Source organism: Schistocerca americana, chromosome 1 (genome assembly GCF_021461395.2).
Source record: "Schistocerca americana isolate TAMUIC-IGC-003095 chromosome 1, iqSchAmer2.1, whole genome shotgun sequence".
Lineage (NCBI taxonomy): Eukaryota > Metazoa > Arthropoda > Insecta > Orthoptera > Acrididae > Schistocerca > Schistocerca americana.
The window spans coordinates 646,245,382-646,259,443 of record NC_060119.1 but is presented as its reverse complement, the minus strand read 5'-3'; the positions used below and the strand labels follow the sequence as shown (position 1 = coordinate 646,259,443).

The 14,062-nt window shown below is 44.9% G+C and overlaps 1 protein-coding gene across 1 annotated transcript in view; it reads left to right on the top strand.

Annotated features, from left to right (window-relative positions):
* Positions 1-783: 783 nt before the first annotated feature.
* LOC124585344 (calpain-9-like) overlaps positions 784-14,062 on the top strand; it is a 117,043-nt gene continuing 103,764 nt past the window's right edge. Inside the window, exon 1 of the mRNA XM_047131389.1 lies at positions 784-891. Within this exon, the coding sequence (XP_046987345.1) occupies positions 784-891 (108 nt within the window). The remainder of the gene's footprint in view (positions 892-14,062) is intronic.

Genomic DNA, 14,062 nt, shown 5'->3' with positions numbered 1-14,062 from the left:
ACAGTACAAATCCTCCAGCAGCATACCCAAAGGAGAGCGGGGCACACCTGTATGCCGCCTTTTTGGAGGCAACTGGGTGGCTGTGTAGACCCTGACAGGAAGGCGCTGTCTCCACACGGTGAGTTTCGCTTCTTGGAGTCCATCACGAATACAGTACGAATCCTCCAGCAGCATACCGCGCGAAGGAGGGGGGCAAAGAACACTTTAAATGGAACCTGTGTGAATTGCGTCGGGTACTCTTTCCCGAAAAGTTCAGTATCTGACGATCAGCGTAGAACAGTGAGACATCAGCCAGCCAGGGAGTTCCACAGGTTTAGCAGCCAGCTGAATCAGTAATGTTTTCCGCTAGTATCACCGGTTTTAAGAGTGATCTGAGACCTGTGCTGTGCTGGATCAACATTTTGGCGATGGGTTCGTCTTGCAATGCTGAAGCTCTGCCCTCACAATGGAGACGACAGTACGGGACTGAGTCACTTGGGACGAGACAAATTAGAGATCCGTGAAACGTAAAGGTTGTACAGAGAAGTCAATCAGAGCGACTAATGAATCCTTAAATTTTAATGCTGGAATTTTGCAATTGCTCAAATACACTTACGCCAATGATTGTTAATTCTAACGGACGTTATCTGGTCAATTCACATCGTCGTCTGATAAATCTCAAAACAAAGCTACACGAGTGAATTGCTAGTCACCCAGCACGTTTCCCTGCTTTACTTCTATGGACAGGAGGAGAGGTAGTTCCGCCGCGGGAACGGGAGCGCGGCGCCGTGGCTGGGCTATGGCATGGGGTGCGGCGCCAGCGCGGTCTGCTCGTCGCGCGTGTCTGCTGTGCTCGACTCCAGCCGCTGCTGCTCCTCGGAGCACTTCTTCCGGGACAGCTGCCTCACCCAGGTAACGCCTTCCTCTGTACGCACTCTCGCCCGAGGGGTCGCATCGTACCTGAAAGTGCATCATACTCTGCCTCATACACTGTTTTTCGAATTTTTATTTTTACAGTTATAAATTTCACTATGCAGGTTGTCTGACAACTACAGCTACAAACGACAGGGCAAGAAAAGTACAATGAACAATCAAATAATTCTAATGTACATAGGTCAATATTCACGTCTAAGGCTACGTTTATTTCGAAACACCTTAAGTCAGACGTCAGTTGCGAATGATAAACTGCCCTCGCTTCATTTTATCATCATTTGGGATGCATAAGTCCTGGTAAATAGCGTTCGGCAATTGGTTGTGGCTCGTTAACCATTGGTCTCCCAGGTCCCGACTTGAATCCTTTCTAATTTTTTTTCTTTTTGGGTGGGGGTATTTAATAGCTTTGAAATATGCCAGCTCTACTGATAGGATCGATGACCTCTCGGAATGCAATGTGGATGATTGTCACTGCATGCGAAACACGCCTGCGATTTTTGACTGTGTACTGCCATCCATGATACGTGCTGAAGTCTGCCTTCACATGTGGCCATGTGCACCACTTGTTGTAATGTGTTTGTCCTCAAGTGCATGTATGCGGTTTGGATGATAGGCGACTCTGTTGTAAGGTGTTCATGTGTTCATGCACTCAAAATATGTCGTATCGGGAAAACTACTGGTCTTCAGACCTGTGTCTGACAGAATTACTTGCTTGTTTCATTGTGCTCGACTCGCCGCTTTCGTTTGTGCCTACATTAGCTAAACACCCTATTTAAATGTCGATATACTCGAGACCTATCATGACATAGTGCTCCGACCTGTGTCTGACAGAATTACTTGCTTGCTTCATTGTGCTCGACTCGCCTCTTTCGTTTGTGCCTACATTAGCTAAACACCCTATTCAAATGTCGATATACTCGAGACCTATCATGACATCGTGCCCCGGCCGGGGTGGCCGAGCGGTTCTAGGCGCTACATTCTGGAACCGCGTGACCGCTACGGTCGCAGGTTCGAATCCCTGCCTCGGGCATGGATGTGTGTGATGTCCTTAGGTTAGTTAGGTTTAAGTAGTTCTAAGTTCTAGGGGACTGATGACCTCAGCAGTTAAGTCCCATAGTGCTCAGAGCCATTTGAACCATTTTGACATCGTGCACTAGTTGATCAATAATTTATAACCCTTAAATCCAGCTATGTGAATCTAATATAGCAATGTGATCCTGACCATGTTCCCGTAACCGCTCCACTGCGTCATTGTAGACTAAACCCCGTAAAAATGTGGTTGACCAGTATGTATACATTTCTCCACAATTATATGATAATGAATCTTCTGCAAAAACATATTCTGAAATTAGGCTCGTATTAGCACTTTGTAACCAGCGTTGTGCTGTTCGATTTTTAATAGCCACGCAGAATTGTAGTATGTCGGTATAATCTGTAAAAAAAAAAAAAATTCTTAGACGAATAGTCTCTCTAAGAAAGGATAGGAGAAACTGAATACTCTGAACTTCCTCAGAAAAACCGTTACTCCAGAGACTGATTAAGGAGTCTTTGTGAACTGAAATTATAAGTTTGTGAGTAATGCATTCAAGACGTAAATGTCGAGACACGTATCATAAACTATGGTTGTTTGAATGTGGTTTCTCATGTGTTAGTGTAAGGATTTTAAAATTTTGTAACTTATTATCAAAGGTCCGACGAAAGAATTGTAACGAAGACATTTGACCTGATAGTTTGATCCTAATTTTCCTTCGTTCCTTAGGGTGTGTAGGACACAATATATGTCGTGTGGGCAAGTCTTAGTCCTTGGTCCACGCTTCTGGATGTTGTCACAGTCTACGAATGATCAATAACTACCCAACCGGCCAGTTATGTTTTAAAATTGTTGTGCATCGTTTATCCAGTAACGAAAATTAAATCCACGTATTAAGTCATTACGAGTTTCAGGATGTCTACAACCCATAACTGTTGTTAGCATTACATATTATAAAGGTATTGTTGTGCATTAACGCTTATATGAATCTCTCAGATCGTCCACATGTTCGTAGTACGTCCACCCCCATCATAAAACTTCACGAATTGCTCGGCCACAAGGTGCTTATCCAGGTTAATCTGTTAACCAGTGATGGTTTCATATGATCAAAGTGAAATTCGATAGTGGAATCTGATATGTCGAAACTGCTAATATTATAAAAATAATTTTTAGTGCGGGTGGGTGAATAATCGATTCATATCAGTTTCCAAATGAATCGCAGCTAGACTCACCGCAAATCTTTCAAGGGTCCTTTCTCGTAGTTCACCCAATACATGAAAATACCTTATCAATCTCTGTAAATTCACATCAGTAATTTCTGTCCTACTGTCAAACAAGTAGCTTAATGCGACGTACAAACAACAAATGCGGATTGAACCACCGCTTCTTTCCGCGTAGTCGTTGTGAGCGGCACGACTCCAGGGACAACATGCCTACCTTTCGTGCCAACCGCTTTATGTTTTATCATGTATTTTCCTGGTTTAGTGATTCAACCAGAATTTATGGTATCAGAACGGTATGTATCTTCTGAGTCTGATATTAAGAAGCAGTTCACTGGCATGGGCTATTTATTACTATATCTTCTGGTAAACCTTGCGGGATGTAAGGTCGTGGTCCATGAAACTCTTCAGCTCCTAAGGTTTCGTCCAGAGCTGCGCTGGACGAAACGTTAGGAGCTGAAGAGTTTCATGGACCACGACCTTACATCAAATGGTTCAAATGGCTTTGAGCACTATGGGACTCAACTGCTGAGGTCATTAGTCCCCTAGAACTTAGAACTAGTTAAACCTAACTAACCTAAGGACATCACAAACATCCATGCCCGAGGCAGGATTCGAACCTGCGACCGTAGCGGTCTTGCGGTTCCAGACTGCAGCGCCTTTAACCGCACAGCCACTTCGGCCGGCCACGACCTTACATCCCGCAAGGTTTACCAGAAGATATGTCATCCGGTCGTGAAAGCCTTCATACTATTTATTACTATGTTTTTAAATTTTATGTTTCAAACAAACAGTGAATTAAATTCTATTGTGAAGGCGTGCCAGTGCCTTTCGATAGTAAATGGAACAGCATCATTTATTCGGACCTTTACTCGACGAAAGAGTATGCATGCAATTGACGGAAGAGGGATCTGTAAACTGTTGACGGCGTTTCACTACAATGATGAAAATGACCCGTCGTTCTGAAGTCCCAACCTAAGTCGTTACATCTTATATGGTTTTGTTTATAATCAGCCGGTTGCACCCCCCTTATGACCCTGGGTGATAACGTTGATATCGGGAAACATCCCCACAAATTTTGTAAAAGTTCCGAAAAAACGTCGTCGTTTCCAAACTTCTTAACGCCTGGGGTGCGTGTGGCGGCAGCACACCATCTCTACCGTGAATTGGAGTGTTGCAGCCAAAGGTACCGCAGATGATCTACTTTTGCAAATCTTAGGATGGGCAATATTTTCTTCTTATATATCAATGCTGGTGTCATATTTAATGTTTTCCCCACCTGAAGATGGCAAACAAGTCTGTTTGTCGAATTGTCGTGGAGAACTTACGACCTGTCCCTGGCGGACACCAAAGAATTCTACGAATATTCCTGCTGTCGCTTCATACTGACAGTACACTTAGCTTTTACATTTGGCGCCTTTTGCTGTGAAAATATTGGCGAACTTCATACTCTTCTTTTCATGAGCTGCTGAATGTCTTGATGAAAGTACATTGTTCTTTAGCTGTGTCAGTATGTCGATGGCCAAGAAGATTAAACGCAAATTAAAAAACTCGTATCTTTTGGTACTGACACTTCTAAAACGTCTTGCGTCTCAGTCGTTAGACTGTTTATTAAAGAAGTGGGATTGTCTGTGTGATGCAGAATACACCACTGTATGTTACATCCATGTAAGCAGAGACTGAGCGAAGTAGCAAAATGGCTCTGAGCACTATGGGACTTAACATCTGAGGTCATCAGTCCCCTAGAAGTTAGAAGAACTTAAACCTAATTAATCTAAGGATATCACGCACATCCATGCCGGAGGCAGGATTCGAACCTGCGACCGTAGCGGTTGCGCGGTTCCAGACTGAAGTGCCTAGTACCGCTCGGCCACACCGGCCGGCGACGTAGCAAATCAACGTGTGTAACGTAAGGACTAGTTAGCATTTTTTCCCCTTTTTTGAGTGATCAACAATGACAGAAGAGACAGTACATTTACATTTTCATTCAGATTTCAAAAGCAACATATCGTGATCTAGCTAGCAGCTACATTAATGTAAGAACTCCAATAACCACTCATAAAAATTTATATTTATTTTTTACACATTATTTTCGAGTCTTAGCTTTTTCTTCAGATACTCTCAGAACTAAGCAACCGAAACGCCTCGTTATTAATAAACAAACAGTTAGGTAATTAACTGCGCTGGTTAGGTAATGAACTGCAATGTTTTTTTAATGTAACAGCTTCTCATGCAGTCATGAAAATAGCTAGTAGGCTTATCTCAGTATAAAAACTGTTCTGTACAGGTAATTGAGACTTTGTGCTCCGAAATGCTTTTACAACCACTATGGTGTCCTTCAAAACCAGTCGTCTATACCGTGCGTGTTCCTTAGCGAGTGGGGGGGTGGGGGGGAGAGCGATATCGGTGTTGGATCCTGACCGAGTCGGTATGAAATATCAATCGGAAGAGCGAGGTCGGGCGCGCAGTCGATGCGCCGAGCGAGGCGGGGACCCAGGTTTACTGCCCGCGGCCTTTATTGTCCTCATTAATTCCGACAGCGCCCCTCTGCACGGGCCGTGCGGCGCTCGCCTGGCCACGGGAGGGCCTGCGGGAAAACTCTGAGAGCTCACTGACCTCGACGTCGCTACTGTCAAGCGGAAATGATGAACTCTGTTTCCAAATTCGTAGATACAAGTAAACACATCGTTGTTAACGGAAAAAATAGCACAAATGTAAACTTAGTATCGAAAGGACCCCCAAGGAAGTTTCGACTGCTACGGTCGCAGATTCGAATCCTGCCTCGGACATGGATGTGTGTGATGTCCTTAGGTTAGTTAGGTTTAAGTAGTTCTAAGTTCTAGGGGACTTATGACCACAGATGTTGAGTCCCATAGTGCTCAGAGCCATTTGAACCCAAGGAAGTTTAACTCCGCTACTGCTATTTACATTTTATCTTAATAATCTAGTGGATAACGTCGGACGCTCCGATCGGCTATTCGCGGACGATGCTGTTGTCTTTGGGAAGGTTGCAACGCTAGAAGACTTTGGAGCAGTGGTCGTCAAACTGCGGCTCGGGTATTCGTACGGCCCGCGCTTCTCAGCCATATTTTATAATAATATGCATTTAGCGACTACCAACGAAATCCATAAACGTCAACTAACGTTAAAAACTTCTTTGGAGTGTAGTTTTTCTGATGAGTAACAAATAAAAATACTTTCAGAGACAGTAACATTTTAAGATGGGCTTAATTTTAATTGTTGGTGAATTCGGCCTCGAGCTAAGTAAAGCTGGCCTTTAACTCAAGGGCAGAGCGGTATGTGGCGCGTCCGCTGCGGATTTAGGGGGTGTAAGAGGAGGGACTTTTATTCTTTGTCTTCCAGTGTTCACAACCTACGAGCGAGCGCGAATCGTACCGATCAGATGCTATAATACAAACTTTGACATGGAAGTAACATGCATTCGTGAATGCACGTTATAGAAACGGTCTTCCTCTGATGGATTGCATAGTTGTATCAAGGTCTATGAAATTAAATTACGGCTGTTGTAATACAACGCAGTGCGTAGAAGCAAAATGGCATTCGAAACATTTAACAAATATCTGTGATCGTGTCTCGTATTGGATAATGCATTCAAATACCAATTAATCCTCCGCTCACACAGGCAAAACAGCAATAGTTCCTTCAGGCAATTGCCGTGTCACAGCTCTTAGATTGCTGACAGTGGCAGCAAACTCAGAGAGGGACCAGTGGACACCATGTGTACCAAATGGTTCAAATGGCTCTGAGCACTATGGGACTTAACATCTGTGGTCATCAGTCCCCTATAACTTAGAACTACTTAAACCTAACTAACCTAAGGACATCACGCACATCCATGCCCGAGGCAGGATTCGAACCTGCGACCGTAGTGGTCACGCGGTTCTAGACTGGAGCGCCTAGAACCGCACGGCCACACCGGCCGGCTGTTCCAAATGGCGCCGACGTGTAACGATCGGTACTTGAGAGATAGTCACCAAATTAACAGCGGCCTTACTATAGCTAGATTATTTGGGGCTCTTAACATAGTAAAAATAGTAACAGTATGTATGAGGCTCGAGGTGCCGACCATAAATTCAGTATTGGCTCTTGAGCAAAAATGTTTGACGAGCACTGCTCTAGAGAAACAATAGAATATGTGCAGAGGATCGACGACCGGTGCTAGGACTGGCAGTCTACCCTGAACCTAAACAAATGGTATGTACTGAGTGTAAATAGGTGAACACATCCAGTACTGATATCTTGGATTGTCGGATGTTCTGCCGGATATCAGCGTCGTTCCTGCACGATATTTCGATAACGTAGCTCGTAACCTTCATCAGGTGCGACCTGAGACTGCTCCACGAATCGACCTGGCCCAGTATTTATGTCTGTGGCCTTCCCCCTCCACCGGCGGTCGCAGACGTTCACTCTGCAGTCCGCGCCCGCTTGCTGCGACCTGCTGGAGTGCTGCCGTTCCGTTTTCGGTCCGCAGCGGTTCTGGATGCTCCCTCTGCGGTCCGTGCCCGTCGGACCCGCTTCTGGACGTTCCATCTTCGGTCTGGGGATCGTTTTCCATATCCGTGCCTTCAGTTCTTCTATTCATGGAGTGCTGCAGCTGTCCCCGCTGCTCCTTTAACAATTCCAGAGCAGGATGCCAGGCTCTACTTAGCTGGTACCCCACGTCACAATTCATGAGATTGTCAGTCACTTTTATCTCTATCGAACTTAGCTGGTACCCCACGTCACAATTCATGAGATTGTCAGTTACTTTTATCTCTATCGATACCCTTATAGCACTATCTCAGAAGCTGGGTGTCTGTGCTAGAATCTTGGTTTTATCATAATTCATGGCATGATCTAGTTCTAGACAGTGTTCAGTACTGGCTGATTTCGTCACCTGTCTTAATCGGATGTGCCTTTGTTGTTCCTTGCACCTGATATCCACTGTTATTGTCGTCTGGTCAATGTAGGACATGCCACATTGACAAGGTATATAGTAACTGTCTGGTTTCCGTAACCCCAGGTCGTCTTTAACATTTCCCACCAGTCCCCCGATCTTGCTGGATGGACAGAAAATACACTTGATGTTGTGTTTACGGAGGATCCTACTGATTCTGGCAGAAATAGAATCAGCATAGGGCAAATACGCCACCTTCTTTGATTCATCTTGGTCCGCTTCTGGAACCTGTGTTGTAGTGACTCGTTGGAGTGCCATCTCAATTTGTTTGGTAGTACATCCATTTTTGCAGAACACTGTTTTAAGATGCTCTATTTCTATTGGTAGACTCTCTTGGTCTAACAGGGTACGTGTTCTATGGACCAATGCTTTAAGAACCCAGTTCTTCTGCGCAGGCTGGTGACAGCTGCTGGCCTGCAGACATAAATCATTGTGTGTTAGTTTTCGATGTACAGTGTGGCCAGTTGATCCATCTAATCCAGAAACCTGGCTAGGCACTTGAAAGATCATCTGTCTCCGTATGTGGGGAAATGCATTCAGCACAACTGAAACTCAGACTTCCTGCAACGCCTCAACAACTACACATCACAGATTAGGACATCATGGTTAGTTTTGATGTGGTGTCGCTGTTCACTAGGGTCCCATTGAAAGACCCACTAGAATTGATTGCGGAAAAATATGACAGTGCTTTGTTAGACCTGTTCAGCAATACACTGACCTCGACGTATTTCCGGTAGCGGGCTGACGTGACCGAGCGGTTCTAGGCGCTACAGTCTGGAACTGCACGACCACTGCGGTCGCAGGTTCGAATCCTGCCTCGGGCATGGGTGTGTGTGTGTGATGTCCTTAGGTTACTTAGGTTTAAGTAGTTCTAATTTCTAGGGGACTGATGACCACATAAGTTAAGTTCCATAGTGCTCAGAACCATTTTACCATTTTTTTTTTCCTGTATGGGAACCAATATTACGAGCAAACTGAATGTGAAGCTATGGGTAGCCCACTGTCTCCTATAGTTGTCAAAATGTTTATGGAGAGTTTTGAGAAGAGGGCATTAGAGACAGCCAGATATAAAATCACATCTTCAGGTATGTGGACGACACCTTCGTTATTTGGCCTCATGGGAAGGACAGTCTCAAAGAGTTCCTTGAACATCTTAACTCTTGCCACCCAAATAACAAGTTCACCATAAAACTGGAGAAGAATGCCCAGCTGCCGTTTCTGGATTTACTAGTTAAAAGGAAAGCAGATGGATCAATTGACCACAGTGTGTATCGAAAACTAACACACAATGATTTATATCTGCAGGCCAGCAGCTGTAACCACCCTACGCAGAAGAATGGACTTCTTAAGACATTGGCCGGCCGAAGTGGCCGTGCGGTTAAAGGCGCTGCAGTCTGGAACCGCAAGACCGCTACGGTCGCAGGTTCGAATCCTGCCTCGGGCATGGATGTTTGTGATGTCCTTAGGTTAGTTAGGTTTAACTAGTTCTAAGTTCTAGGGGACTAATGACCTCAGCAGTTGAGTCCCATAGTGCTCAGAGCCATTTGAACCATTTTTTTCTTAAGACATTGGTCCGTAGAGCACGTACCCTGACAGACCAAGAGAGTCTACCAACGGAAATAGATCATCTTAAAACAGTGTTCTGCAAATGTGGATGTTGTTGTTGTTGTTGTTGTTGTTGTTGTGGTCCTCAGTCCAGAGAATGGTTTGATATAGCTCTCCATGGTACTCTATCCAGTGCAAGGTTCTTCATCTCCCAGTACCTACTGCAACCTACATCCTTCTGAATCTGTTTAGTGTATTCATTTCTTGGTCTCCCTCTACGATTTTTACCCTCCACGCTGCGCTCCACTACTAAATTGGTGATCCCTTGATGCCTCAGAATACGTCCTGCCAAACTTCCCTTATTGTAGTCAGGTTGTGCCACAAATTTCTCTTCTCCCCAATTCTGTTCAATACCTCCTCATTAATATGTGATCTACCCATCTAATCCACAGCATTCTTCTGTAGCACCACATTTCGAAAGCTTCTATTCTCTTCTTGTCTAAACTATTTATCGCCCATGTTTCACTTCCATACTTGGCTACACTCCACACAAATACTTTCAGAAACAGCTTCCTGACACTTAAATCTATACTTGAGGTTAACAAATTTCTCTTCTTCAGAAACGATTTCCTTGCCATTGCCAGTCTACATTTTATATCCTCTCTACTTCGACCATCATCAGTTATTTGGCTCCCCAGAATCACCTGATTTAATTCGACTACACTCCATTATCCTCGTTTTGCTTTTGTTGATGTTCATCTTATATCCTCCTTTCAAGATACTGTCCATTCCCTTCATCTGCTCTTCAAGGTCGTTGCTGTCTCTGATAGAATTACAATGTCATCGGCGAACTTTCTCCATGGATTTTAAATCCTACTCCGAATTTTTCTTTTGTTTCCTTTACTGCTTGATCAATATACAGATTGAATAACATCGGGGAGAGGCTACAACCCTGTCTCACTCCCTTCCCAACCAATGCTTCCCTTTCATGTCCCTCGACTCTTATAACTGCCATATGGTTTCTGTACAAAATGTACATAGCTTTTCGCTCCCTGTATTTTACCCCTGCCACCTTCATAATATGAAAGAGAATATTTCAGTCAACATTGTCAAAAGCTTTCTCTAAGTCTACAAATGCTAGAAACGTAGATTTGCCCTTCTTTAACCTATCTTCTAAGGTAAGTCGTAGGGTCAGTATTGCCTCACGAGTCCCAACATTTCTACGGAATCCAGACTGATCTTCCCCGAGGTCGGCGTCTACTAGTTTTTCCATTCGTCTGTAAAGAATTCGTGTTAGTATTTTGCAGCCGTGCCTTATTAAACTGATAGTTCGGTAATTTTCACATCTGTCAACACCTGCTTTCATTAGGATTGGAATTATTATATTCTTCTTGAAGTCTGAGGGTATTTTTCCTGTCTCATACATCTTACTCATCAGATGGTAGAGTTTTGTCAGGGCTTGCTCTTTCAAGGCTATCAGTAGTCTAATTGAATGTTGTCTACTCTCAGGGCCTTGTTTCGACTTAGATCTTTCAATGCTCTGTCAGTCTCTTCACGCAGTATCATATCTCCCATTTCATCTTCATCTACAATCTCATCGATTTCCATTATATTGTCCTCAAGTACATCGCCCTTGTATAGACCCTCTATATACTCCTTCCACCTTTCTGCTTTCCCTTCTTTGCTTAGAACTGGGTTTCCATTTGAGCACAACTGCAATAATGAGGGAACGCGTAACAACATAAAAATGTCAATAATGTTATCGCATACCTGTTATGGACATCAGTGGCCAGGAACTACGAATTTAGTGAGGTGTTCCTGATAAACCATTACGAATTTGTAATCTCCGTCTGCTTGCGATTGGAAATCGATGAGATCAACTTGACATCTGGAAGCTAGCTCCTTGAACAGCATTGGCTTCACTTTTTTTTTTTTTTTTTTTTTTTTTTTTTTTTTTTTTTTAACTTAAACAAGGCTCACTAAACTAAGATACATTTGGAATCTCTGTATCTTATACACTCCTGGAAATGGAAAAAAGAACACATTGACACCGGTGTGTCAGACCCACCATACTTGCTCCGGACACTGCGAGAGGGCTGTACAAGCAATGATCACACGCACGGCACAGCGGACACACCAGGAACCGCGGTGTTGGCCGTCGAATGGCGCTAGCTGCGCAGCATTTGTGCACCGCCGCCGTCAGTGTCAGCCAGTTTGCCGTGGCATACGGAGCTCCATCGCAGTCTTTAACACTGGTATCACGCCGCGACAGCGTGGACGTGAACCGTATGTGCAGTTGACGGACTTTGAGCGAGGGCGTATAGTGGGCATGCGGGAGGCCGGGTGGACGTACCGCCGAATTGCTCAACACGTGGGGCGTGAGGTCTCCACAGTACATCGATGTTGTTGCCAGTGGTCGGCGGAAGGTGCACGTGCCCGTCGACCTGGGACCGGACCGCAGCGACGCACGCATGCACGCCAAGACCGTAGGATCCTACGCAGTGCCGTAGGGGACCGCACCGCCACTTCCCAGCAAATTAGGGACACTGTTGCTCCTGGGGTATCGGCGAGGACCATTCGCAACCGTCTCCATGAAGCTGGGCTACGGTCCCGCACACCGTTAGGCCGTCTTCCGCTCACGCCCCAACATCGTGCAGCCCGCCTCCAGTGGTGTCGTGACAGGCGTGAATGGAGGGACGAATGGAGACGTGTCGTCTTCAGCGATGAGAGTCGCTTCTGCCTTGGTGCTAATGATGGTCGTATGCGTGTTTGGCGCCGTGCAGGTGAGCGCCACAATCAGGACTGCATACGACCGAGGCACACAGGGCCAACACCCGGCATCATGGTGTGGGGAACGATCTCCTACACTGGCCGTACACCACTGGTGATCGTCGAGGGGACACTGAATAGTGCACGGTACATCCAAACCGTCATCGAACCCATCGTTCTACCATTCCTAGACCGGCAAGGGAACTTGCTGTTCCAACAGGACAATGCACGTCCGCATGTATCCCGTGCCACCCAACGTGCTCTAGAAGGTGTAAGTCAACTACCCTGGCCAGCAAGATCTCCGGATCTGTCCCCCATTGAGCATGTTTGGGACTGGATGAAGCGTCGTCTCATGCGGTCTGCACGTCCAGCACGAACGCTGGTCAAACTGAGGCGCCAGGTGGAAATGGCATGGCAAGCCGTTCCACAGGACTACATCCAGCATCTCTACGATCGTCTCCATGGGAGAATAGCAGCCTGCATTGCTGCGAAAGGAGGATATACACTGTACTAGTGCCGACATTGTGCATGCTCTGTTGCCTGTGTCTATGTGCCTGTGGTTCTGTCAGTGTGATCATTTGATGTATCTGACCCCAGGAATGTGTCAATAAAGTTTCCCCTTCCTGGGACAATGAATTCACGGTGTTCTTATTTCAATTTCCAGGAGTGTATTACAGAACTTGGACTTCAAGCGTTTCATCATTCTGTCGCGTCCACCGTGGCCAGTCATTACATGAGTATCATACAGAAAATCATACAGTTCTTCACCATAAACATAGTATTTAATATTACCTTTTTCAGTTGCAGGTTGTAACAATTTGGTTACTCCATTTGAAACATCCCCTTCGAAAAATTAAGAATGACTTTGCTGATAAACCTCTTACGTTATTTGATTTTCAAACAGCTGAGCAAAACTGGACGTACTCAGACATTTCTCTCTTTACTTAATCTTATCAACACTAAATTGACACACAATGTTTTTAGCGCAACGCAATCTGACTTTGAATAATCCCTATAAAAGAATGGCCCTGACTAACAACAACCTATACCTTTCGTGAATCACTTACCTCACAAAAATCTTCGTTACTCGATCTACTGCGATACAGCGAGCGCCAATATTGCCAGCTAAATAAAAGATTCTAACTAGTGAAGGCACTACCTACTGATAGGCATAGTTAGCAAATGAAAGATTTTGTTGGAGAACAAACAATGTATTTACCTTAATAATGTTAAAAAGCCATTATATATATATATATATATATATATATATATATATATATATGACATCCAGTTTTACAAATTTTGCTTTTTCTGTCGGACACACGTCCAGATCGTCCGCTCTGAAAACTCTGCCATCTCTTTCCCCACATCCATCACTGCTGGCGGCTCACCAACTGCGCAACGCTAGGCGCTGTTCACATCCAGCTGCCCAGCACTACAATAGCGAATATTGCAACAATGCCAATTAGGCACAGACTGCACACAGCACAGCCAGTGATTTTCATACAGAGCGCTACGTGGCATTACCAACATAAAAATCTAAACAGCCTACTTACACATTCACTTCCAGCACTTCATATCTCTTCAAAACCTTGTTGTCGTCGCCGTCCCTCTTTCGTCGAGACTGTA